This window comes from Antechinus flavipes, chromosome 1 (assembly GCF_016432865.1).
Source record: "Antechinus flavipes isolate AdamAnt ecotype Samford, QLD, Australia chromosome 1, AdamAnt_v2, whole genome shotgun sequence".
Taxonomy (NCBI): domain Eukaryota; kingdom Metazoa; phylum Chordata; class Mammalia; order Dasyuromorphia; family Dasyuridae; genus Antechinus; species Antechinus flavipes.
This window is the reverse complement of record NC_067398.1, coordinates 425,255,438-425,279,719: the sequence shown is the minus strand read 5'-3', so window position 1 is coordinate 425,279,719 and position 24,282 is coordinate 425,255,438. Positions and strand designations below refer to the sequence as shown.

Sequence of the window (24,282 nt, the reverse complement as noted above, 5' to 3'; positions counted from 1 at the left end):
TATGTTGGCCCATAGGATGGTTCTAAGAAATTGATCTGTATTGGTTAGCTAAAAGTAATGGCTTGTGACCAGGGGTATTTCACAGAATGGCATTTGTGAGCAGTGATTGTGGAAGTTCTTTTAACTTTGGAGAAGATCAGGAGCCCTTAAAATAGGCCTAGCTGACATGTCAAAAATTCAGAATCAAAGATTAGTGCAAACCATGGAGAAACACATAATTTTGAAACTTTCTAGAGATAGTATTGTCAGGGTTCTTATATGGTATCATTAAATCTGAAAGAGCAGGATGAAAGGAAGGAGAAGAAAGGAAAAGGAAAAAAAAAGTAACAAAAAGGAATATTTTCCTCAATCTTTAAAAATTGTTTTATTTATTTTTTTGTTCTATTTATTGTCATACACTAATTTCATCAATGTAAAGAATTCCTGTTATGGAAACTGTCACAAAACTCCATATGCTGATAGAAACTTTTTATAAAGTTGTTAAATAAAGTAGTGTGGGAGAGAAGCCACTATAAGTTAAGAGATCACAAAAAGTTTTTTAAGCACAAGCTAATGTTTTAGGAAAAGAAGAACTCTGGGAGGCAGAAAGAAGGAGGGAGTGAATTTTAGGAATGTGGGACAGCCAGCATAAAGACACAAAGATGGGAGATAGTATGTCATGAGTAAAGGAGAAACAAAAGGCCCATTTAGCTAGATTTTAAAGTGTGGGACAGTAGTGTCCAATGAGACTAGAAAGATAAAGTTGGGGCCAGGTTTAAAAGCTAAACAGAGGTGTTTACAAATGTCATACATTCTATGTTCTGTTGTCTAAGACTTTGAGAACCCAGTTATTTCCAAGCCACAATGGAGAGGGCTTTAGTGGAGGACAAATTAAATATTTTATATCTTTCTTTCCAACAACATAAGATCTTATTCAGATAAATATAATGTAACATATGTAAATATAATGTATAATATATTTACATATGCATAAATATAATATATTTTATCCTTTAGCCAAGTTAAATATCAACATAATTGCTTACATTTCTATTTAGCTGTCTAATGGCTATGGAATATTCTGTTCTCAAAAAAAACTTTTTAGATAGATGGATACCTATATTATAGTCACAATTTTACAAATGAGAAAATTCAGGTTCATAAAGGTTAAATGTTTAGCTACAATTATGTAGTAAATAGCAGAGTAGTGATTTGAACTCAGAACCCTCTGCTCCCAGTTAATTTCTCTTTATATTAAACCAAAGTATCTTGCTAAATGAGAAATGTTATTAGAAGGTCTCAAATCATCAATTCATACCTATACTCATCAAAAAATGTTTTTTGGAAAAAACATACTGCTATTCCATATTTCTTATTTTTAGCTTCTAAAGACAGTCAGATAAAACTAGTTCATCACTGAGGTTCCATTACCCATAACTCCACTCTCTCCCATCTCAGTACATATATTTCAATGGGGCAGGTGGGCAAAAGTTAATGTTTCATAATAACCACTGTTCTCCCTTAACACTAGGACATAAGGCCCACAGAGAAGCAGTTTACCTAGAAGTATAATGATGCACAGGAGGATGGCAATCAGAGCACCAGTACTTAGTCCAGTTGGATGAATAAGTGCCTCTGCATTACAGGACTGCATGTTGCCGTGATGATCACATGCACAGACACGGATGGTCACGGTCCCTGTGCTGCTTTGAATTGGGTAGTCATTGTCAGAGATCACCACAGGCAGGAGGTAGGTGCTCATTTCATGTCTATTGTAGCCATTTTTTCGAGTCAAGATTCCTGCTGTGTTGTCTGAAACCAGAAAGCAGCATGGGTAAGTAAAAAAAAAATTATTAAACAGAGTAAGGATGAGAGGACAATCTTTGGAATGCAATTTGTATTAATTTACCTTTGTTGTCATGAATGGTGAAGTTTGAACTGCCGGCAGCTTCAGGAGCCAAGGAGAAGGAAAATTGGTGTCCACTGTAAGGGTCATCCTTGTCAACAGCACTCAGGGTCTGGATCAACTACAATTGAAATAAAGTTGCCGAATTGCTTTTCTGACTGAGATGGCATGACATCTCCATTTGCACTGAACTGCTAAGATTAATGATGAGATTTAAAAGACTGATGGGGAATCTATTGTATTCAAAAGACTGGATGATTGGAAAATCCTTGGATGTAAAAAAAAAAAGCCATAAAACATTATCATTTTGATCTATCAAACGATATTATTTCACTACCTGGTAGAACTGAGGCCATTTGCCAAGGCGGGGAAAAGTCTGTTCAGCAGCTTGCCTTAGTAATTAAATTTCAAGTACAAGGAAAGAAACTTGACTAGATCCTTCCCCTCTCTCCATGTAACCCTGACATGGATGGTTTAGAATGATTAGGTCTGATTTTGACAAAATTTAGCATAATTTTTTTTAAACTGAAAGCAAGAACTTATTTCATGAGGAATTTTATTGAAATCTCACTAATTTGGATTGATGAGGAAAAGGCAATCTAAAAAAAATCTGTAAGGTCCCCTCACAGCTTTCAGAGACCAATGAGATAGCTCCCCTGGGGAGGGGATTGACTAGAGTAGCTGCTCAGGATTTATAGGAAAGGAAATCTAGGAACAGAGAAGGAGCAGCCTAGAGAGGACACAAACTATTTAGTGGAATAGAAAATATCCCAGGATCACTTGGAATGGCCAGCATCATCTTTCATAGGAGGGATTTTATATTTCACAAACTAATTATATGAAGACCAATAATTCTACCATGGAACATTAAGATTTTCTTGAGGGTTATTGAATCACAGACAAGTTTATATGACTCTATAACTCTTCTAAGCAGAACCCTAAAATTTGAACTCAGAACTCATTCAGATTTCACCTGAAAGAATAAGCCACTGAAACATGGGGTCACCGAGGTTGAGTTTGGATTGCCCTTTCTCTCTATGCCTTGAGAGAGAAACAAAGAATGCTGAGTTGATTCACATATCTCCATCCCCATCTTCTCTTTTAGTTCATCCTTTCTACCAGAAAAAGTTTTCCAACCATTTTGTACTGTTTGTCCTGGGTGTGGACAGTATGTGTCCAAAATAGTATGTGATGGTGGGGTTTTTATTCCTAGGATGGGAGAAAAGGGGGTATCTTCCTATTGTAGAATGTAGAGTAGGATTGTGGTCAGTCTTAATTTTAGGCATCTAGGAAGGACACATTTGAATTTTCAAAGGAAAAAAAAAATATAGGGACAAAAAAGGCAAACCATAAATAATGGAGTCTGCACAATATTACATAAAATACCCTTCCTTCCTTCTTTCCTTCCTTCCTTCTCTTCTTCTCTCCCTTCCTTCCTTTCTTTCTTCTCTCCCTTCCTTCTTTTCATCCTTCTTTCCTTCCTTTCCTTTCTTCCTTCTCTCCCTCTCTCCCTTTCTTCCCTCGATCCCTCCCTCCTTTAATCTCTCCCTTCTTCCTTTCCTCCCTCCCTTTGAGGAGGATCCCTCCCTTCCTTCCTTTTCTAACTCCCTCCTTCCTTCCTTCTTTCCATCCTTCCTTCCTTCCTCCCTCCCTCTTTTTTCTTCCTTCCTCCCTCCCTTCCTCTCTTCTATTTTCCTTCCTCCTTCCCTCCTTTCCTCTCTTCCTTCTCTTCTCCCTCCCTCTCTTCCTTTCTCCTTCCATCTCTTCCTTCCTTCCTCCCTCCCTCCCTTTCTTTTCTCCCTCCCTCCTTCCTTCCTTCTTTCCATCCATCCTTCCTTCTTTCCTCCCTCCCGCTTTTCTTTTCTTCCTTCCTTCCTCTTCTTTTTTTCCTTCTTCCTTCTCTTCTTCCCTCTCTTCCTTCTCTTTCCCCTCCCTCTCTTGCTCTGTCCCTCCATCTCTTTCTTCCTCCTTTCCTTTTCTCTCTCCCTCCTTCCTTCCTTTCTTCCTCCCTTTTCTAATTCCCTCCTTTCTTTCTCCCCCCTCCTTCCCTCTCTTCCTTCTTCCTTCCCTTCCTCTCTTCTTTTTTTCCTTCCTCCTTCCCTCCTTTCCTCTCTTCCTTCTCTTCTCCCTCCCTCTTTTCCTCCCTCCCTCCATCTCTTCCTTCCTTCCTCCCTTCCTTATTTTCTTCCTTCCTTTCTTCTTTCCTTCCTTCCTTTCTTTCTTCTTTCCTAACTCACTCCATTATTTCTTTCCTTCCTTCTTTCTTCTATTGGGGTAGGGAGGATAAGGAAACTATTCATATAAGGCTTTCCTTTTTTATTCAAAGGAATGCACTATCAATATACATAGAATGCGAGTGCTAGTAAGAAGGAAGCTTTTGTGAGAAATTTTGTGAAATGGTACCATCTGATTAGCAAACATTTTAAGTAGTATCACCATGTATATGAAAATTTCAAAGAATGTTAATTTGTCGATTTAATTATGAAGTATGATACACTGATTTTTTTCCTAAGACTTTTTAGTATAAAGCATTGGCAAAGGCATTCAGAAATAATATTGAACGTCACAAGAAAGCTAGCCAGGATCTTGGATTATGGATTTTTGTCAAATGGACAATGTGTTCAAAATGTACCCTCAACAAGAATGCTGAGATCAGTGAGTTTTTAATGGGGGAAATATTATTAAGGGACTGGCCAATGGTTTATAGTTTAAGAACAATTCTGTCAAATAGAAACAGAAGCCTCTAAACCAGGGATCCTCAAACGACAGCCCATGGGCCAGATGTGGCAGCTGAGGACAATTATCCCCCTCACTCAGGGTTATGAAGTTTCTTAATTTAAAGGCCCACAAAACAAAGTTTTTGTTTTTACTATAGTCCGGCCCTCCAACAGTCTGAGGGACAATGAACTGGCCCCCTATTTAAAAGTTTGAAGACCCCTACACCATAAACAGGAATCTCTAAGGTATGCATATTGACATAAAGCCACATCTTATTGTCATCCATGCTTTATTCAAAAATATTGTGTAAAATATTTTCTAATTACATTTTAATATTGTTAAGCAGCATTGGGGATTGTTGCCCCATCTGCCTTAGAGCGTATAAATTATGTCTTATCTGGTTCAAATCCACATGGAAGCTTCCTTCCAAGAACATATAATGGAGGGACCTTTCTCCTCTCATCAGAGAACTTTTCTTCTGACTTTTGTCTTAGCTTACTGCATAGTGATGAAAAGCCTAGAACTAAGTATGCCTACAAAATATTTGATGGTCTTTTGCTTTCTTCCCTTAAAGTGGGCACTACTTAATATAATCCTTAGTAGCGAAGGGACATCAGACTCACTTTCATACTTGGCCATCATTTGAGGATGATTGCATGGTGCCTTGTTTTTATTCTTTCCTAATTTTAGATGAATGGATATGGAACAGACCAGCTTATGACCTTGTAAACTTTGAAAGTTTAGAAAAACCATTAGAGGTTAAACCAGGAATTCTTAGTAGAGTCTGTTGCTAACCACAGCAGCTGAGTTCAGTAAGAAGCAAGCCCAGAGGAATGATCTGTTTGAAACACTCATGAAAAAATCCTGTTCAGTTGAACAAGGGTAAAATGTGCCATCAGTGGTGAGACTATGTTATACCAATATGTGAACTTGGTGGGAATTCCATGAAAGGAAAAAAGGACTTTCAAATTTAAGAAATATCCATTACTGGCCACTTTTAGATTGTGAGGAGGAACTGAATGGGTATGGAGGGCAGAGTGTGCCCCCCTTTATAAGGGATATTGTTATACTTTAGTTTATATATGTTATATATTTTAGGTTCAATCTGGTCTGTTATATCTTCTCAATAAATCAATTACCAATTGATTTTGGGGTGATATCATCTAGTCAAATGATTTAGAGAGAAGAAGATATTTGGTGGGGTGCTTGTCAATGAAAGTGCCATAAGACCACAGTCAGTCCTTCAAGGTATTCCTAAAATCCTGAGGATAAAAATATTATTTTGCTGCTCATTAGTGTGAATGGAAGTTTTGGAAGACTCCTTTAGATTCCATACTAGAAAAGCCTGAGTTAAAGGATTGTAAAAGGAATTCTATTTATTAATTTGAAAGCATATAGTGATTCAAATGAATTAGAATTTTTTTTTTCCTAGAAAAGATCCCATGGTTTAATGAATAGATACAACTAATGTGTATCCAGCAGCATCTTTTTATACAGTGGATATGAAGTTGTAAGTAGGTTAAACTTCTTCCCTAGATTTTTATTTATAGGACTAACTTTCTAAGTAGAGACAGCAGAAAATAAAAGTTTAGAACCCAACCCAAGCTGATTTATTACAAATTTTTAATTAATGAGTTTTGATTGTAATTTATTATTTCACTATACTCACCTGTTCTGCCTTTGCTTTTTCACAAACAAAAGTTTCATAGAATTCAGCAAACTCTGGGGCATTGTCATTAACATCCAGCACTTTGATAAATAAAGGTACACGACTACTTTGTTTTGGATTGTCTGTAAAATGTCATAAAAGAAGGAGTTTTCATTTACCAGATTGATCATTCATTTAGTGCAGCAACAATAATTAGCAAATTCACTTAAAATATAGATGAGCATCCTGTGAGCCATAAATTAAGTGAAACTAGAAAACAAAGTAACTAAGTGATAAAAATATAAGTTTAAGTTCAGTAAGAAGGGGATATAAGGTAGAGTAGATTATCCAAAAATGGCTTTTTTAGAGTAATTAAGTTCTAAAAGAGTGAAGCAGTAGATGTTAGAAAAAAGCAAATGAATAGAATATAAATAAAATCTGGGAAGGAGAATGAGAAAGGTATATGAAAGGCTGATGAACTATAAAATGCTGATATGGAATAAAGATATAACAAAAATAATGACTGAAAAACCTAAAGCATACAAAGTCTTTTGATAATTCTGGAGGATCACTTAATTGTGTTATGACATGAAAGACACTGGATTAGGAGACAGTGTATGGCCAATATCAAATGTTTAAGAAGTACTTGTTGGTGAATTGGGATCACTAAATCTCTTAGAGACTCAGTTTCCTCTTCTGTAGAATTCAGGTTTGGTAACAAATAAGTAATAAAATATATTCCAGATCTAACATTCTATGGTTCTCTGGATAAGTTCATAGAGTGGAAATTGAAATTAAATGAATTTCATACTTCATTACTTGAGTATCTATGATTTCTATTAAATTAATTTCTATTAGCTTGGATTCAGTGACTCTGTGACCATCAACTAATATCACATCATTCACATCATCATCATTTCCATCTCCTCCTCCTGCTCCTCTTCCTCTTTAGTGTTTATATAACACTTTAAAGTTAGATTTGAATTAACATCTACCTAACTGTAGATCTAGCACTATATCTCTCACAATCTTTGTAGACTTGAAAGATACTATAGAAAGTTGCCATAACTCAAAAGTGCATCCCTTTATGATAGACTGGTAAAGGATCTTTCCAAATTTACATAAAATAGTTCTCAGGCATCACATCACTGGATCCATGTTCTGGTTTAGAGGATCTCCCAGAACTTCTTCTCTATTGGCACAGTAGAAGAAAAACTCAGGGTCATTTGTAAGCTATTATTTTCATTGAATGGGTATTTAAATGAGGCATTTAGGTGGCATGGGTGGGGAGCTTTGACTACTAAAAAAGTTCTTTCCTATTGATAATAGTGATAATGATAATAATAACAATAAAGCAATGTTTTAATTTCACAGACCTTCTTTACTGTCTTACATTAGCTGCATTCGATAATTGACGTTTTGCAAATCAATCTTATTTTATGATCTCTCTTTATAGCTTCCACTTTGGATCACTTTTTGTGAAATCTGTCATTGTTATTCACTAGCAATAGTTTTCTGGTTGGTTTTTGATGGTTATCATCCCATACTTCATGTACCACAGGAGAACTGAAATAATTATTTTTTTAATATTGAAGTTATTGCAAAGATAGAAGCCTGGAAGATAACCTTCCAAGAGGAGAAATACTAATATTATAGGGTATCCTTATTTAAGAATATAGATGTGTTTACATGAATATACACATACATATACATACATATAACATATATGTATATACATGCACTCATATATATGATTTCCTTCATTCCTGTTCCATGGGTTACTAAAGACTAGGACACTGTGAAATATATGATTAAGAAAGAAGAAAGCCTGGTTCTTGTGATCAGAGCAGGAGATGACCAGTTTATACCCTCTGTGTTCTACTGATCTATCCACAGTATCAGAAAAAACTGATAGAGAAAATTCAGCACATTGCACAGAGATGGGAGGAAACATTTACTAGAGGAAATAAAGAGTTTCAGAGAATGAGCAGGTGAGGATGATGTTTGAACATCCATATTGATGGGATCCTAGAGCCACTGGAAATTATAATGATAATTTCCTCCTGGATCAATGTTGAATGATAGCATTTAAGGAATCTATGATTGCAGAAGAGCAGATGAAGGGTAAGTAGGGGACTACCAAAGGACTACGGGTTGGTAACTGAAAGACAAATAATCTTTTGAATTGTGAAGAATCATATTAAAAGAATGGTGGTCCTCACATAATGAAGTTTTTGGCTATAACAACTCAAGAATACCAGTAGATAGAATGCTGGTCATGAAGTTGGAGGACTTGAATTCAAATTTGTCTCAGGCACTAGCTGAATGGACAAATTACTTCACCTCCATGTGTCTTAGTTTTCCCAACTGTAAAATGGTAATGGCACCTACTTCCCAGGTTTGTTATGAGGATCCAATGAGATATTTGTAAAGCCTTTAATATAGTTCCAGATATATAGTAAGGTCTAAATAAATAAATATAGAAGGTTCTTAATAAAGCCTTTCTCTCTTCTCCATACAAATACATGGAAAGATTTTATTCATCAGAAGTAAAACAAGTAAATAATCTATCTTTTAAAGTTTTGAAGTAGATACAGATATAAATAATTAATAGCTTTGGCAATAGACATGAATGTAGATATAAATTTACATACATAAAGTATATAATATGATAATGTGAGAATCTACTTTGAAGTCCTATCTATAACATCTTGGTAGGTATACTAAGTAAATCAAGGGAGAGAAAGATAATTCTATTTTGGTGATTTCAAAAACTCTCCATGTATAAATAGATAAATGCTGTAGGAAGAAAAAAAATCATTGCAGACTATCTATTATGGTGCTTCTTTTCCTCAAGAGTTATTGAGTAGGATCATCTCTATACTATGACAACCTTCACAAACTCTTAGTAAGACTTCCTGACATGAGAACTAGCTATAATATTTTGATCTGACTTACTGATCTCTGTTGCTATGACAGTAATGTTGTGCCACAGCAATGTTTCTCGGTCGAGAAGTTTAGAGGTAAAAATGGAACCATTTCCAGAATCAATGTTGAATATTCTGTCCATATCAGTGTGTCGATCTACAGAATACCTGAAATGGAGAGCAGAATTTAGAAATAATTTTTTCTTGACTGCGGTTCTAATGTATCCTCAAATTACCACAAGATACCACAATTTACTAAAAGAGTTAGCATTTCATTGTTGTTCCTATTTTTCACATTAAGATGAATGATCCAAGCCACTTTCTAACTCATTTTTCTAAACTCATAACTTTCTAATGATAAGTTAAAGTATAGATTTAGATGAACTCTATAATTTAAATTTGAAGGATTTTCAATGATTTGTCATTTTGCATGAAATTTAGAAGGAGGTCTTTTAATAATTACTATCTTGAACTGGGAAGAGAGAGGAGAAGTTCTGTTTTAGTGGTTCTAAAACAGAGCTTTGCTCTACTTGAACTTTTAATCTTGACAATATGAAATATTACCAAGTTGAAAGTCAATGAATTGTCTTTCATGTACAATGTATTTTTAAATATTTGTCTATTATAGTTAATAGGACTTGTTCCATAACCAATTTAAAAAAACTAATAATTAATGTCATTTCTAAATGGAAAAGTCTACAGAATATTGATTAACAAGCTTGTTTCTTATAGCATAATAGTTTCCCATCATATTCATATATTACAGTTTATTCAATCATTCCTCATTAGATGGGTATATCACAGTTTTACTTTTTTGCCGTCTCAAAAAGACCTACCTTGTATATTTTTATACATAAAGGAAAACCTTCTCCTCTATGGATCTCTTTTGGCTATAGATCTAGTAATGACAGCTGGTGAAAGTCTATTCCCTGTTTATAAGCTTTTCAATGCAAAATTTCAAGTGAGTTGTAGCTATTCACAGGTCCATCAACATGAATGTGTATCAGTGTACTTACTGCCTTACAATTCCTCCCAAATGGACAATTTCCCATTTTTGTCATCTTCATCACTCTGATGAGCATGATATACAGAAGGGGATCTTGGAAGGCTTTAACATGTATTTCTCTAATTAGTAGTAATTTGAGGTTTTCTTTATATGGGTATAAATAGACTGGATTTCTTCCCTTGCAAACTATCCTTAGATCATTTATCGACTGAGGAATCTTTTTTTTTTTTTTTTTGACAAATTAGAAACAGATCCTTATATATCTTGGAACTGAGACTTTATCTTATAAAGGTTTGCTACAAATACTTTTTCAAGTTCATTTCCTTCTTAATTCTAGTTTAATCAGATTTACTTATGCAAAATCATTTACACTTGACTTAATTGATATTATTTACTTAATCTTCTGTGATCCTTTTTATTCCTTTTTGATCCTGAAATTTTCTTCTCTTTGATAGGCAATTTTCACCCCAAATTTCTTTAATTTGTTAATGATAAGACCTTTTATATCTAGGTAATGGAGCCATTGAGCTTATTTTTTTCTAATCTATGAGGTGGTAATATAAATCTAAAATCTTTTATACTACTGTTCATCTTTTCTAGTGATTTTTTTGTCTAATAATGAGGACTTTTGGGTTTATTAAATATCTGGATATTAGATAAACTTGCTTCTTTTGTGTGCTAGGAGATACAGTGAATAGTATCTTGGGTCCGGATTCAGAGAGACCAGAAGTTCAAATCTGATGTCAGACACTTATTAGCTATGTGAACCCGGACAATTCATTTTAACCTCACTTTCTACCTCACTTTCATCATTTTTAAAATAGAGAAAATAATAGCATCTTCCTTCCTGGGTTGTGAATCTCAAATGATGTAATATTTGTAAAATATACTTAGTGTCCATCATATATGCTGAATAAATTTTTCCTTTCTTCCTAATCTATTCTTCTGATAATTTTAAAACCAATACCAAACTGATTTAATAATTACTATGTTTTAGTATAATTTGAGATCTAGTTCTACTAGACCTCCCTATTTCCATTTATTTTCATATTTGTCTTGAGATTATTTTTTCTTTTTTTTCCACTTGAGACTCTTGACTGTTTTCTCTTCTTTATATGAATTTTTTCCTAGTTCTACAAAGTAATTATTTGTAGTTTCATTAGTATGTATTGAAATAGTAAATTAATTTCAATATTTAATTTTTATTTTATTGCTTCATTTTATCCATGAGTACTACTAATTTTTCCAATAATTTGTGTCAGTCTTTATTTCTATGAATAGTTGTTTGTTGCTACATTTATGTAGTTCATATATACATGTATATGTGCATATATTAAGATTCATAGCTTTCCAAGTATTTTATAAGTTCTATGGTAATTTTAAAGGGAATCATTCTTCCTATTTTTTCCTGCTGGTTTTTATTAATATAGCATAAAAATACTAGCGATTTGTATGAATTTGCTTTATAGCCTGCAAGTTTGATTTTATATAAATGTATGTATTCATAAACTTATATCACACACACACACACACACACATATATATATAACATGTAAGTTTATATAGAGATATATGAAGTGAACAAAAATACATTGTAGCATATAATATATCCTTGACTCCTCATTCTCTCTCACCCCACAAAAATATCATTATTTGGCAGGTCTTATTATTTCTACCTCTATAATCTCTTTCACATCTGTGTGATAGCTCTTTACTCACTTCGTCTATTTAACTGGCTTTAACTCTTGTTCATTTCCAATCCATTCCACACGTGGCTTCCATAATGATTCCCCTATGATCACTCCTTTGCACAATAAACTCAAATAATTCCTAGATTGACTGTAGGATCAAATATAACTTCTTTGTCTGGGTTGCGAAGTCCTTCACAACTTATTACCCACCTCTCTTTCTAACCTTAATAACAATTACTCCTTTTTCTTCCCTTTTTTTTTTGGTCCAGTCAAACTGGCCTTCTTAATATTCTTTCCATGATATCCTATCTCTTGTCTCTATGGTTTTGCATTGGTTGACCAGCACTTCACACAATACCTAACATATAAGAGTCGCTTTAATAAATGTTTATTGACTTGCTAGTTGTTCCTTGTGCCTGGAATGTATCCTTTTATCAATTCCTCCTTTTAGGATCTCTTGGTTCCTTAAAAAATACCTTCTACATTATTCTTGCCCAGGGGATAGTATCCTCCATTCTCCACTTCCATTCCCATTCCCTTTTATTTTGAGTATCTTTTGAATGTTCTTCTTTATATATGTTTTCCAGCATATATTAATGTAAACTCCTTATGGGAAGGAAATATTTCAATTTTTTTTTGTATCTTCAGTATTTAACATAGTGCTTGGGAGTTAGGGCAAAAACAAAAAAATGCAAAAGCTCCTATAGAGCTCACAGTCTCATAGAGGAGACAACATGAAGACAAGCTACATAAAAGATAAATTAGAGACAATTGATATTGATGTATTCCATTGCATCAAGGGAATGTTTCTGGGGGAAAAAAATTCTCATAATTAGCTTTCAGATTGACTTGGTCAGCTGCTTCCTTCTTTGTATGACAAAGCAGGAGATAGAGATGACATTTTGAGACAAATAAAAGCATAGAGATGAAAATCTGCTACATGTAACAAAAAGTTGGACAACTAGATGATTATTTCTTTTTGTTACTATGATTCTGGTTGATAAATAAGAAAGCAATAAATTGAGAAACAATCATTGTGCATATGTGTAATATAGCTAGTTAAGCTTGAATTTCATCTTGCCAATGATTTACAAGAAATGATGGGGTATATTTGGATTACTTTGCCATGGCTACCAGACCCAATAGATATACATTAATTTTCTGCCTATACTTTCTCAGCTTAGGACACAGATACTTTTTTGCTTGAGCAGAAGTAATCTTAAGGTGTAAAGGTGGGGAATAGGGCTAAGAAAGATGAAGGTTGAAGAGAAGTAATACTCTTTAATCATGAAAACCTTAAGTTTAGATTCTGAGAGAAAAATGAAAAAGTAATAAAAGTCCCATTTTTACTTTCAAAGGAGACAGCAAGCATAAAAGTATGTATCCAATAGACTCTAATCTGTTTGAAGACAGGAACTGTTGTTTTTCTTGCTGTTTTGTTTTTGTATCCCCAAAATTTAGTACAGTGTTTTGCATGGAGCAGTGCTTAATAAGTATTTGTTCAAATAGTTTTTTAAAATTTTAATGTGCCATAAAATATAAGGAATTCTCAACAATATTGTCATAACTATTTTTAAGTATTTTGAAGTGTGGTTTCAACTTTTGATCTTGGATCGTAATTATGGCCTTTTAGGTTCAAGAATGGTATAACTCACTGTCTTCAAAAATACTATCTTGGAATTTCAAAGAATCAATTTTATTATCCCTTTAAGTTTAGGCTTTCCCTTAAATAAGATATTTTAAAAATATGAATTATTTTTTAGTTACTAAAACAGTGCATAGTGTATTACTCCTTTCAGTACATAGTTCCCTTGCATCTTACTTTAATTATTTTAGGCCTCCAAATTACTCAGCACAAATCCAGGAAGTTACTTATACCCTGAAAATTTGATTCAACCACTAGGTCATTCTGATCACTTCTAAAAAAAGCAGATTCAAGTTAGATGCAGTTTCAGGATTCATTTTAGCTCCATTAATCCATGATTTCAGCATTTTTCATGTATTGTCTATCTAGCTTCCAGTGGAGCATAATTTATGAATAGGGAATTTGTAAGGTACAAGAATTTAAGTTCATTTTCTTATATAGCAAATTTTAGATCAGCATTCTTTCTTTCTCCAATACCATATACAGATACTATGCCTTCTGCTGTTGTTGTTTTGTTTTCTGTCTGTGAGCAGAAGGTGTACTCAAATAAAACATGTAGGCAGATTTTGGGATAAAGACAGATCGATCACAGAAAGACAATATAATAGTATTTTGCTTACTTGACAGGATTCTTGGCAGCATCAGGGTCCTGGGCTGACACTGAGCCTATTGTACTGTTTATCTGAGCATCTTCCCTTATTTGCATGACATAGGCTAGTTTGCCAAACACAGGAGGTTCATCAACATCTTCCACCATGATCCTAACTGTGGCTGTATCTTTAAATGGTCCCAAGTAGAGAAAACGGGACTCCACGCGTGGATTGGAAGCTTCCACTTTGAGGGTATACAATTTTTTCTTTTCAAAGTCCAAAACCTTAGAAGGAAATTGACATTTGTATTGTAGTCACAAAATAACAAGAAACATAATTTGCTTTCTGTATAATTTGCTTTAAAAGTAAAATAAGTAACATGACAACTAGAAAGCTTTAAAGACTAATGGGGTTAAAGGTGCTTTCCTATTGCTCCTGTTCTTTCCCACTGGAAACATTATATAAAGCATTTTCTTATAAATGTGGTGAGCCAATAAATGTGGTGACCCCTTTTCTTTCTGTGTGTGGGTTTAGGATAGTTCCTAAAGACATTTCTTAAGTAGGAAAAAAGTGATGCTATATCCTAGATGGAAAGGGAAACATATAAATATATTCAATGATAGGCACAGCTTTCATGGATAATGAAAATACAAAAACAATCTTGGGTATGTGGACTGCCAGCTGTGAGCTGCTTCCCCCCACCCTGACTCACACCAGTTAGAAGTGGAGGGCATTTAAGTCTAGTCAAATTTCCTTATTTTACAGATGAAGAAACTGAGACCTGGAATGGTTAAATGCCCAAGTGTTGGAGGTAGGATTCCTGGCTGATTCCCAGTTGCATTGCACAGAATAAAAAAGATATACAATTTTATCCAACAGGAAGCTGAAACATTTTGAATATCTTAAAGAGCTCTGCAGGACACCCTCTACCCCCAAATCTCCTCATTAAACGAAGATAATAATGACAACAGTTGCATAAATTGCTTAAAACAAGTATCAGTTTTGTGATTAAAAAAATAAAATTCATAGCCTCCATTGATTTCTTTAAAATGGAAAGAGATTGGCAAAAGGAAACAAGTCTCGTCATAAACTCAATTATTTCTTTACTGAAAATCATTCACTCTACTAGATAAAATTCCAGTTTGCATCTGATAAGGTACAAGGTATTAGAGACTAAAGAACATTAATGTTCACTAATGGGTTTACTAATTGTGTTATGTTGTAAAATGCTGGTCTGAGGAGAATCAAACCATGTTTTAGTGTGTTTTCAGATAATGAAATATGTAATTCAAAGCTGGAGAGTTCCAAATTCATATTACTTGAAGCCAGGAGCACTGATATTTCCAAGACAGGTCAGAGTTTAAACTAACAAGAAGACTTTATGTCATGAGCAATAAAAATAACCCATATGGAACTAATCATAAAATCAGAAAGCAGTGATTTTCTTGCCTCAGTTTATAATCTGATTTAAAATTTTCACCACACTCTTTGTTCTGTATGTGGTACTTATTTTTTATCAGTCTTTGGGTGAACTCATTTTTTCTTTATCACACAAAATAGTAGATAAGGGGAAAATGTAAAATAAAATGACAGAAATACATCTTTATGTTCAACTGGTCATATTGTCCTGGTAATAAGCACCTTAATATACATAAGTATCTTGTCACCAACTGGGGACCAAAATTTTTTTAGAAATAGTTTGTGATCAACCATATCTTATAATCTATTGAAACTACAAACTAACAATGTATTATTTGTTTTTATGATATTGGTTAATTTGTTCTTACTACCATGGGCACATCAATCTTGCTTAAGGACATTAAGGGCTCCTAAGATTAAAGGTTTCAATATATGTTAAAAGAGGGTTTATTGTAGTGCCAATGTCCAGTAATCACCAATGAAAACTGATAGTAATCATTTATAAAAAAAGAAAGAACATTATGTAATATATTTATAACATAGAGAATAATAATAGCATAGTTTTCCTGACTTTAGAAATAGAAAAAGGCAGATGGAAAAAACTCACCTTTTTAACAGTGATAATTCCTTCCTGTGTTTCTTGGTCAGTGATGACATCAAACATGTCTAGACCCTCCCCATCAGTGATGCTGTACTCAATTTCTGCGTTTTCACCTACATCTGCATCAATTGCTTTGATTCTGCCTATTGGTGTACCAGGAGGAGCTGACTCAGGAGTTTTAAACTGGTAAGTGCCTAAAAGAGAAAGAAAGACACACAACATAAAGTGAATATAAGCAAATTGAAAGCAGGAAGTGCTTTCTACTTGCTACTAGTACAAAAAGCTCTTCATGCAAAATATATATATATACAAATCATTAAAATCTTTTGGAGCCTCCTTTTCTCATATCTAATTTGGGAGATGATGACAACTGAACAGCCATATATGCAGTATTGTTGTGAGGCTGAAAAGCAAAACTGCCTGTTAAATACTTTGCAGACTTTAAAGTGCTAGAGAAATGCCATTTATTCTCAAAACAGTAATCTGGGCTCCTTTCACCTATAAACCTTTACTTTCATGACGAAAAAAAAAAATTACTGAAAATCACATTGAACCTTTCTTAAAAGATTCTCTTGTCCAGATAAGTATATTCTGACTCCACGTGTTAGGATAGCTTAAAATGTCATACTCAAATCAGTCATAGAATAGAAAAAAATTATAATAAACAATGGACTTAAATTCCAATTACCACTTGTGAGAATTATAGAATAAAAAATATTAAACTTGTGATGAATGTTAGAGATGATCTTTCTAAAAAGGAAATTGAGGCAGAGGGAAAGAAAATGACTAGTCCAAATTTATGTAGATAATAAATGATAGAGTGAAACAAGATTACATGTTTTTAAATTCATGGTCCAACTATTACTATTAAAAAACTAAAAATAATAATATATCATTCTCTTAAGACATTGTGAGGATTAAAAAATACTATAATTGGCTAAAATCCATAAAATACAAATATAAAATGCCTCAGTGATCAGCAATATATTTGTGCATATATTCTGGAGTCATAGATTTTTGCTTACAGTAAAGTTTGTTGATGAGGAAGGTAAAAGCAAAAATGCTGCTTTTAAACAACTATTTACACTTAAATATTAATCACTACCTTATATAAAACACTAATAAAAATAATATTAACAAAAATGTTCTATAGCATGTAGTCATATTAAATATAATTATATAATATTATTAGCACCAAAATATTACGTAATATAAAACACTAGAAACAGCAGTCATCACCATCTATTTAAGTGTAGGTAATATATTTAAAAATTTTAAGTGACAGTACTCATTGGATTCCTCTTATTTACAACAATGATAATAACTGAAATGAAAAATCAATTCCATAGCATATGGTGTATAAAAGGGCTTTGCAAGAAATTCAATCTGTCAAGTATCCATACTCTGAGGAAAACGCGGAGGATTGTCATTCACGTCAGTCAGGGTGATGTTCACTGTGGTGGTGCCAGATAAACCTCCCATCTGGCCTCCCATGTCTTTAGCTTGAATAACCACTTGATATTGCTCTCGGTTTTCTCGATCCATGTTGAGCAATGCTGTTTTGATGATGCCTACAAATATGAGAAATCAGAAATGGGAGACATGTAGACACTATTGACTTACAAAATGCATTAAAAGATTCATCAGTATATAATCATTACCTATGACTAGTAAAAATATTGTGTCACAATTCAGGTCATCAAATTATGATAATTCCATGTGGCATTTTAGGATGTTAGCTGTGTGATATAACATCTATAAATAATATATGACACTTATCTTAAGCAAGGTCACATATTATATTGATCTTATTAAATCTTTTAATTTTCTTTCTGATTTACACCATTTTCTCATTTAATTGGTTGACAGCTAAATGTGCTTCATACTACCTAGCTTCATACTACATAGCTACCTAGCAATTATGGTATTTTTTTCATATTTGCAAAGTGCTTTACAGGCATTTTCTCATTAGATCCTTATAACCTTGTGAGGCAGGTTCTATTATAATTCCAATTTTACCGATAGGCAAATTAAAGTTCAGAAGAGAGGTTAAATTATTTTTTCAAGGTCACAACTCAATATGTATTTAAAGAAGGATTTGAACTAAGGTCACCCTGACTTCTACTCCAGAACTCTATTCCTTATATAATTTTGCCTCTTAATGACTAATAAAATGAACATATTCATAATGAAGGCTGGAAAAAATACGGTAACATTTCCTTCAAAATTGTGAGGAAAAAATCCCACCAGACTGTGGGTAAAAGACCTGAGTTTGGAGTGCCACCTCTCTCACTTTTGTCATTGTTAACTGACGGTTAAGTCAACACCATCAGCATTCTGAATTTGAGATCTATAAATTGGAAGTAAATAAAACTTTCACTACCTGTTTGAAATACCTATGTGAATGCAAACCACTATCATGTTCATCATCATTATTGTTATTATTAGAATGTTAGGGCATTTAAAGTTTTCCTACAGCTGATTAGAAGCCGGTTTCCCAATAGTGAAGGTATATATTATTATCAGAGAAACATAGAAGACTTAGTTTGGAAAGATTTTCAAAAGTCAGCTTGTCCTCTAAGAAGAATGTTGTTTTATACTGTTAACACTCTATCAAAGATTACTGGAGAATATGATCTATTTTTCTTTGGTAATATGTTGCAGTAATAAAACTATTTTTTAAAAAGAAGATAACTACTTCCCCTTACTCCCAATTTTTTTCCCCTAAAACAAACCCTTCACTTTAGAGTTCAAGTTTATTTTTTTGATGTTAACTCTAGAAGAATTAAACAGCTGCTTACCATTCTTTGATTCTTCAACTATTTAGATATAAGCTAAATAATCATTTTTTCCCCATTGTAACTTCATTCTTCTGATTCTGTATTGACTTTTCTTCAAGGTTATACCCAGGCTGGAACGGTGGAAGCAGTGCAGGGTTTGTAGTCAGGAAGAATTCAGTTAGAATCCTGCCTTTAATGCTTTATGAATTTGGACAAGTTATTTAACCTCTCTAAGCTCAGTTCTAAACTTATAAAAACCAAAACAATTCTAAAATAATAAATTCAAAATAATTTTCATTTATGAATCTAGCTATCATAAGACAGATTGTTAATTTTGGTAGAAAAATGCTTAAAATGAATTTGAAAAGGTGAATTCATTTATTTCTTTAATTCACAGGGAATATTTGGCCTTCAGCTCTATCCAATCATAAACAAATAATTTAAATCACCTGTAATTTTTATTTTAAAATGATTGAGTGTTCATACATACATTTTAATTATATTTATTACACTTGGCTTTTTTGATTAAAATAATTCAGTTGTCACATTTGCAGATGTTTTACTCTGAGGAAAATGAAAGTACTTTGGTGTTTTCATGTAACATGTACTAGATTGATTTAACATGTTATTTAAATTAATGATATTATAAGGGATTTAATGATATGAACTTCTAACCTGTTTCAGATTCAACTGAAAAATAGGGTTGTCCTTGAAGAATACTGTAGACTACTTTAGCACTGTTTCCATAGGTGGGATCATCAGCATCAGTTGCAGTGACTTGAACAACAAAAGTACCTGGAATGAAAGAAAAATAAATTTATGTTGATTTAAGAGATTGGATATTACATTTTTAAAAGGTAGATACACATCAAATGAACACAAAATATTACCCTTGAACACAACCACACTATATCATAATTTAGGAAGAAAAATAAGAATTACTAACAGCTAGAAAAGTGCAAAGAATGACAATTTAGATAAATAGAGGAATGGTGCAGTTTTCTTAGAAAGATGAATTTAAAATTTTGAACTTCTGAGAAGCTCAAGAAGGATGATATAATAGAAGAAGAATTACATTACAGTTTAGACTTATCTATTACCACTTCTGCTATTCAGCAAGCAATTATTAAGTTCCTATGATGTACCAGACACTGTGCTAGGCACTGAGGCTATAGAGGGGAAAATGAAATGGTCTTAGATCTCAAGGAGTTTACATTCTATTTAAAAAACAGCAATAAAAATATATACACTATCAATACAAGAAAATTGGTAGGAAGTGCTAAATCACTGTGTAGCTTGAGGATAATCAATTAACTTTCCTAGAACTAAATTTCCTTTTCTATAAAATTAGGCTGAATGACCTCATGTATATCTTCCAATTGTACTATCCAAATGTTTAATAAATATAAGAATTCAAATAGTATATGTTAAAATCTGCAAAATTAAGAAAGAGAGATATGGAAGAATATCAGCTCAGTCATTAAAATCTAGGACACTAAAACCAGGAGACATTTCTTTACCTATAAAAAGAATTAATTTTTGATTAAGTAAAAGGACAAAAACTTTATTTAACAATAAAAAAATTACTAGTCACTAAATAAAGTTTTTCTCCCTTTATTTAACCAAAATTAGTTCTTATAGCTAAACAGATAATTAGATTCATGTATTATTCAAAGACCTGAAATAAATCATCTTTGGGCACAGTGCTCACTGCCCTTCAGATATGAAGGGAAGAAATAAGTTCACTGAATATTTTTATGCCTATTTAGGAAGAAATGAACTTAGTGTTTGAGAATAACTTTTGACCAATGTTACAAAATTTTTTTGATGTATCTTTTTTAACTGATGAGAACTACTTTCTCCACTTAAATATATTCATTTATTATTTTAAAAATATATTTCATAGGATGTTAATAATAAAAATAAAGAGAATGATTTTCATTAATCTGACACTCAAGAGTTATTGTTATTTATTCCAAGCAGGAGGGGATATCTTTCCTTGAATGGCCTTCTCTTAAAAAGTTTTCATTCATATTGTAATAATTTTGCTCATGGATTCTGTTTCCTAGAGGAAAAAATGCAAATAACAAAACCTATCATAGCCAAAAGTTTGCTAAGCTACCCGTTATTTTAATAAATTGAATTGTTTCAAGACTGGGTAGATCTACATAAGTAGACTATAGAATTTATGATCTCACTTCCAGAAAGACTATAAAAAAGCTTTCTTTTTATTATTTCAGCATTCTAAAATGTGGCTGTAAATGTTAATGAAACTACAAAGCAAACATATAAGTTGCTTTGATTCTAATAGTACCATAAAGGAAGTCTCTTGATAAGGTTTTCAGTTACAGCAGAATTTTTCTTAATTTAACTTTTCTTTTTACCTTCCACTAATGTTTAAGAATGAAATCCCTAAGTATTAGATTTTATATAGGTAGTGGGAGTTATGGATAAAAAAAATCAATTTAACATGTCAAGTGTTGTTACAATTTCTTAACCTCCTTGATCATTGATTCCTTGATCATTACCTCTGATTACCACTTATATATCATGCATTTTTAAAAGCTTCCTTTGGTTTTATTTCAAAGACATTTATTTTTGCAATGTCCAGTCTATCAATGTCCTTTTTGGATTTTGTTTTCCATTAACAATGGTTCTTACCTTCAGAATCTTGGAATAGACATTTGGGGATTTACCTATTGCCATTTTGGGATGTTGAAAACTGAATCCAATTGGGATAATAAAGAGAAAGGGATAGAAATATTTTACAGAAAGTGGGAAGACTCTTATGTTCCAGATTCAGAGGAATATCAGGAAGAAGGAGAGGGAGCAGAATTTTTGATTCCAGTATGATAGGAAGGGACAAGGGATTTCATTATCTAGTTTCTTCACACAGCTCCATTCTTTTAATATATTGGAGAAAGCATTCTCTTCTGTGATTTGTGGAAGATAAATCAAGGATAACATTCTTGAATATTGAATCAATATTTAGAACCAAGAGTGACTTTAAAAGTACATTAATAAGATTTGGGGGACATGTTTATTTTTAAAAATTCAGCATCTGAATTAATCTAATGACATGAATTTCTTTATTATATCATTTTTAATAGATAAAATAAAGAAACAGATAAATTTGGGCATAATATTAAAATATCACTTACCAACATCAGACATTTCAGGAACAGTGGCAGTGTAAACATCCTTGGTGAACATGGGCTCATTATCGTTGATATCATGGATCTTTATGATAAATTCAGACTCTGGTTCTACTGGTCTTCCTGTTCTTCTATTTATAGCCTGAGCCCTAAGGATATACACTGGCTTCTCTTCTCTGTCTAATCTCTTGGTGGCCTGAATGTCTCCAGTGTTTTCATTAATAATGAAGAGATCTCCAGCTCCATCTCCTGAAAGGATATATTTAAGTGATCCATCTCCTCTATCTTGGTCTGAATGTAACTACATAGAAAAAAAAAAAGAAGGCAAAATTAAAAAAAAAAAAACAAACAAGATGATGACATATAATTTGTCAGCAATCATTCATTCTCATCTAAAGTATTCCAGGATATTTCATTTTTTGTTATTATTTTGTACTTTCTAATAAATTCACCTTACAATTAGATGAAAAATATTTCTAGTCCTAGAAAGATTGAATCTGAAAAGGGTCCTGTAGATGTCAATGACTTAGCTTAGGTGATACTTTGAGGACTTTTTGTTTGCTAAAATTAAAAAAAAGAAGGGAATGGAGGTGACTGATCATTATGTTCCAGGGCCTAGCATCCCTCTTCTCATATGCACTTTAAATAAATATCAAACTACATATTTAAATCATTTTAATTCTTTGTGCTAATTATAATTTTTTGTGCTTGTACTTGTCATTGATCTCCAGATACCAGGTCTCTAGACCTGGATATTCTCTCCATTAGCACAGACTTCATGTAAGCATCCTCAAAGCAGGGACAATTTTATTTTTGCTCAGATATTTGAAGCACTGAGTATGATTCCTGACACATAGCACATGGCACATTTACTAAATGCTTATTGATTGGGAAAAACAAAATAAGACAAAGCATTAATATGGTTTTGCCCTAATCCCAATGATATAATTAACAATATCATGTTTGAAGGCTCTTTTTTGACTTCAAGAGGCAACTCTAAAATTTCAGGTTTTCATATCAGTTACAGATATTTTAAAGTGCTAAAGCCTTAAGCAAAGTTTCCAAAGTTGTAGATCACAGGTGCTACCATTTCACAGGCCATCCGATAATCCAAAACTAGTCACCAGTTGGTTTTTATTTAGAACTGAATCTGAAACTAAATGTTCAGGACTAATGTGCAAGTATAGAAAGGCAGCACATAATTATTCTGCTGTGTAGTTTTAATGGAAAAGGCTATGCTCAAAGGACACATGGTGAAACATACTATTTACCTCTGGATAGAGAACTGACAGATTCATAATGCAGATTGAAACATTTTCTTTCTGTCTCTCTGTCTTTTTCTCTCAATGTAGCCAATATAGACATTGGCATAACATATACATATTCATAAAATGTATTTGTTTATTTGTAATGGGGTTTTGTTTCTTTTGGCTTCTGAATGGATGGATGAGGGCATAGGAGAAAGAGAATATATGGAATGGAATAAAAAAAAGAATAAAAAAAAAAACCTCTGTGCTTAAAAAAGAAATATCACTACTGGTTTGATTCTTACCTAATCTCATCATAAGATAATTAATGTTCAATTGAATAAGTGAAATTGCTTCTGGAATTAAATTTAAAATAAGGATTTTAGAAGTTAGATTGTAACCTCTTTATGGGAGTGGCTTTTATTTTCTTTTATCTTTGCATATTTAATTTCCAACATCATGCATTTTTAAAATATCCATTGCATTGAATTTCCTCCTACTCCATTCTCTCATTTTAATCTATAAAAAATTGAGGGTTAGAAAGCTTATATGATTTGCCCAAGAGCAACCAACTAATTGCTGTGATGGTGGGAAGATTGGAAGAATTTGGAAAACCTCAGATATTTGAAAGACTCTTATGCAAAAGAATTAAATTCATTTAGCCCTGCCCAAGAGGGCAAAAAAAAAAAAAAATAGAAAGAATTGGATGAAGGGTGCAGGAAGGCTGATTTAGGCTTTTTGTAAGGAACTATTAGAATTATTCAAAAGCAGGATGAACTGTTCTGAAAGGGAGTATATTCTTCTTAGCTTGGAGGAGGGTGGAAATTGTATCGAAAGCTTTTGGTGAAGTACAAATTGGGCTAAATGACTCTCAGGTCCCTTTTGATTATCAGATATAGTGAATATGTTATGGTCTTGGACTTATCCACCACAGAATCATTATGGTATCATAACAGAAAATGTCAAAAGC

At 32.9% G+C, this 24,282-nt stretch overlaps 1 protein-coding gene across 2 annotated transcripts in view; it reads right to left on the bottom strand.

Annotated features, from left to right (window-relative positions):
- CDH6 (cadherin 6) overlaps positions 1-24,282 on the bottom strand; it is a 164,887-nt gene that overhangs the window by 13,747 nt on the left and 126,858 nt on the right. For both annotated transcript variants that reach the window (XM_051969888.1, XM_051969889.1), the window contains exons 3-11: positions 22,072-22,366; positions 19,586-19,705; positions 17,534-17,701; positions 16,137-16,324; positions 14,141-14,394; positions 9,210-9,346; positions 6,273-6,394; positions 1,889-2,006; positions 1,540-1,791 (exon numbers count right to left, since the gene is read on the bottom strand). In XM_051969888.1, the coding sequence (XP_051825848.1) occupies positions 1,540-1,791; positions 1,889-2,006; positions 6,273-6,394; positions 9,210-9,346; positions 14,141-14,394; positions 16,137-16,324; positions 17,534-17,701; positions 19,586-19,705; positions 22,072-22,366 (1,654 nt within the window). The remainder of the gene's footprint in view (positions 1-1,539; positions 1,792-1,888; positions 2,007-6,272; positions 6,395-9,209; positions 9,347-14,140; positions 14,395-16,136; positions 16,325-17,533; positions 17,702-19,585; positions 19,706-22,071; positions 22,367-24,282) is intronic.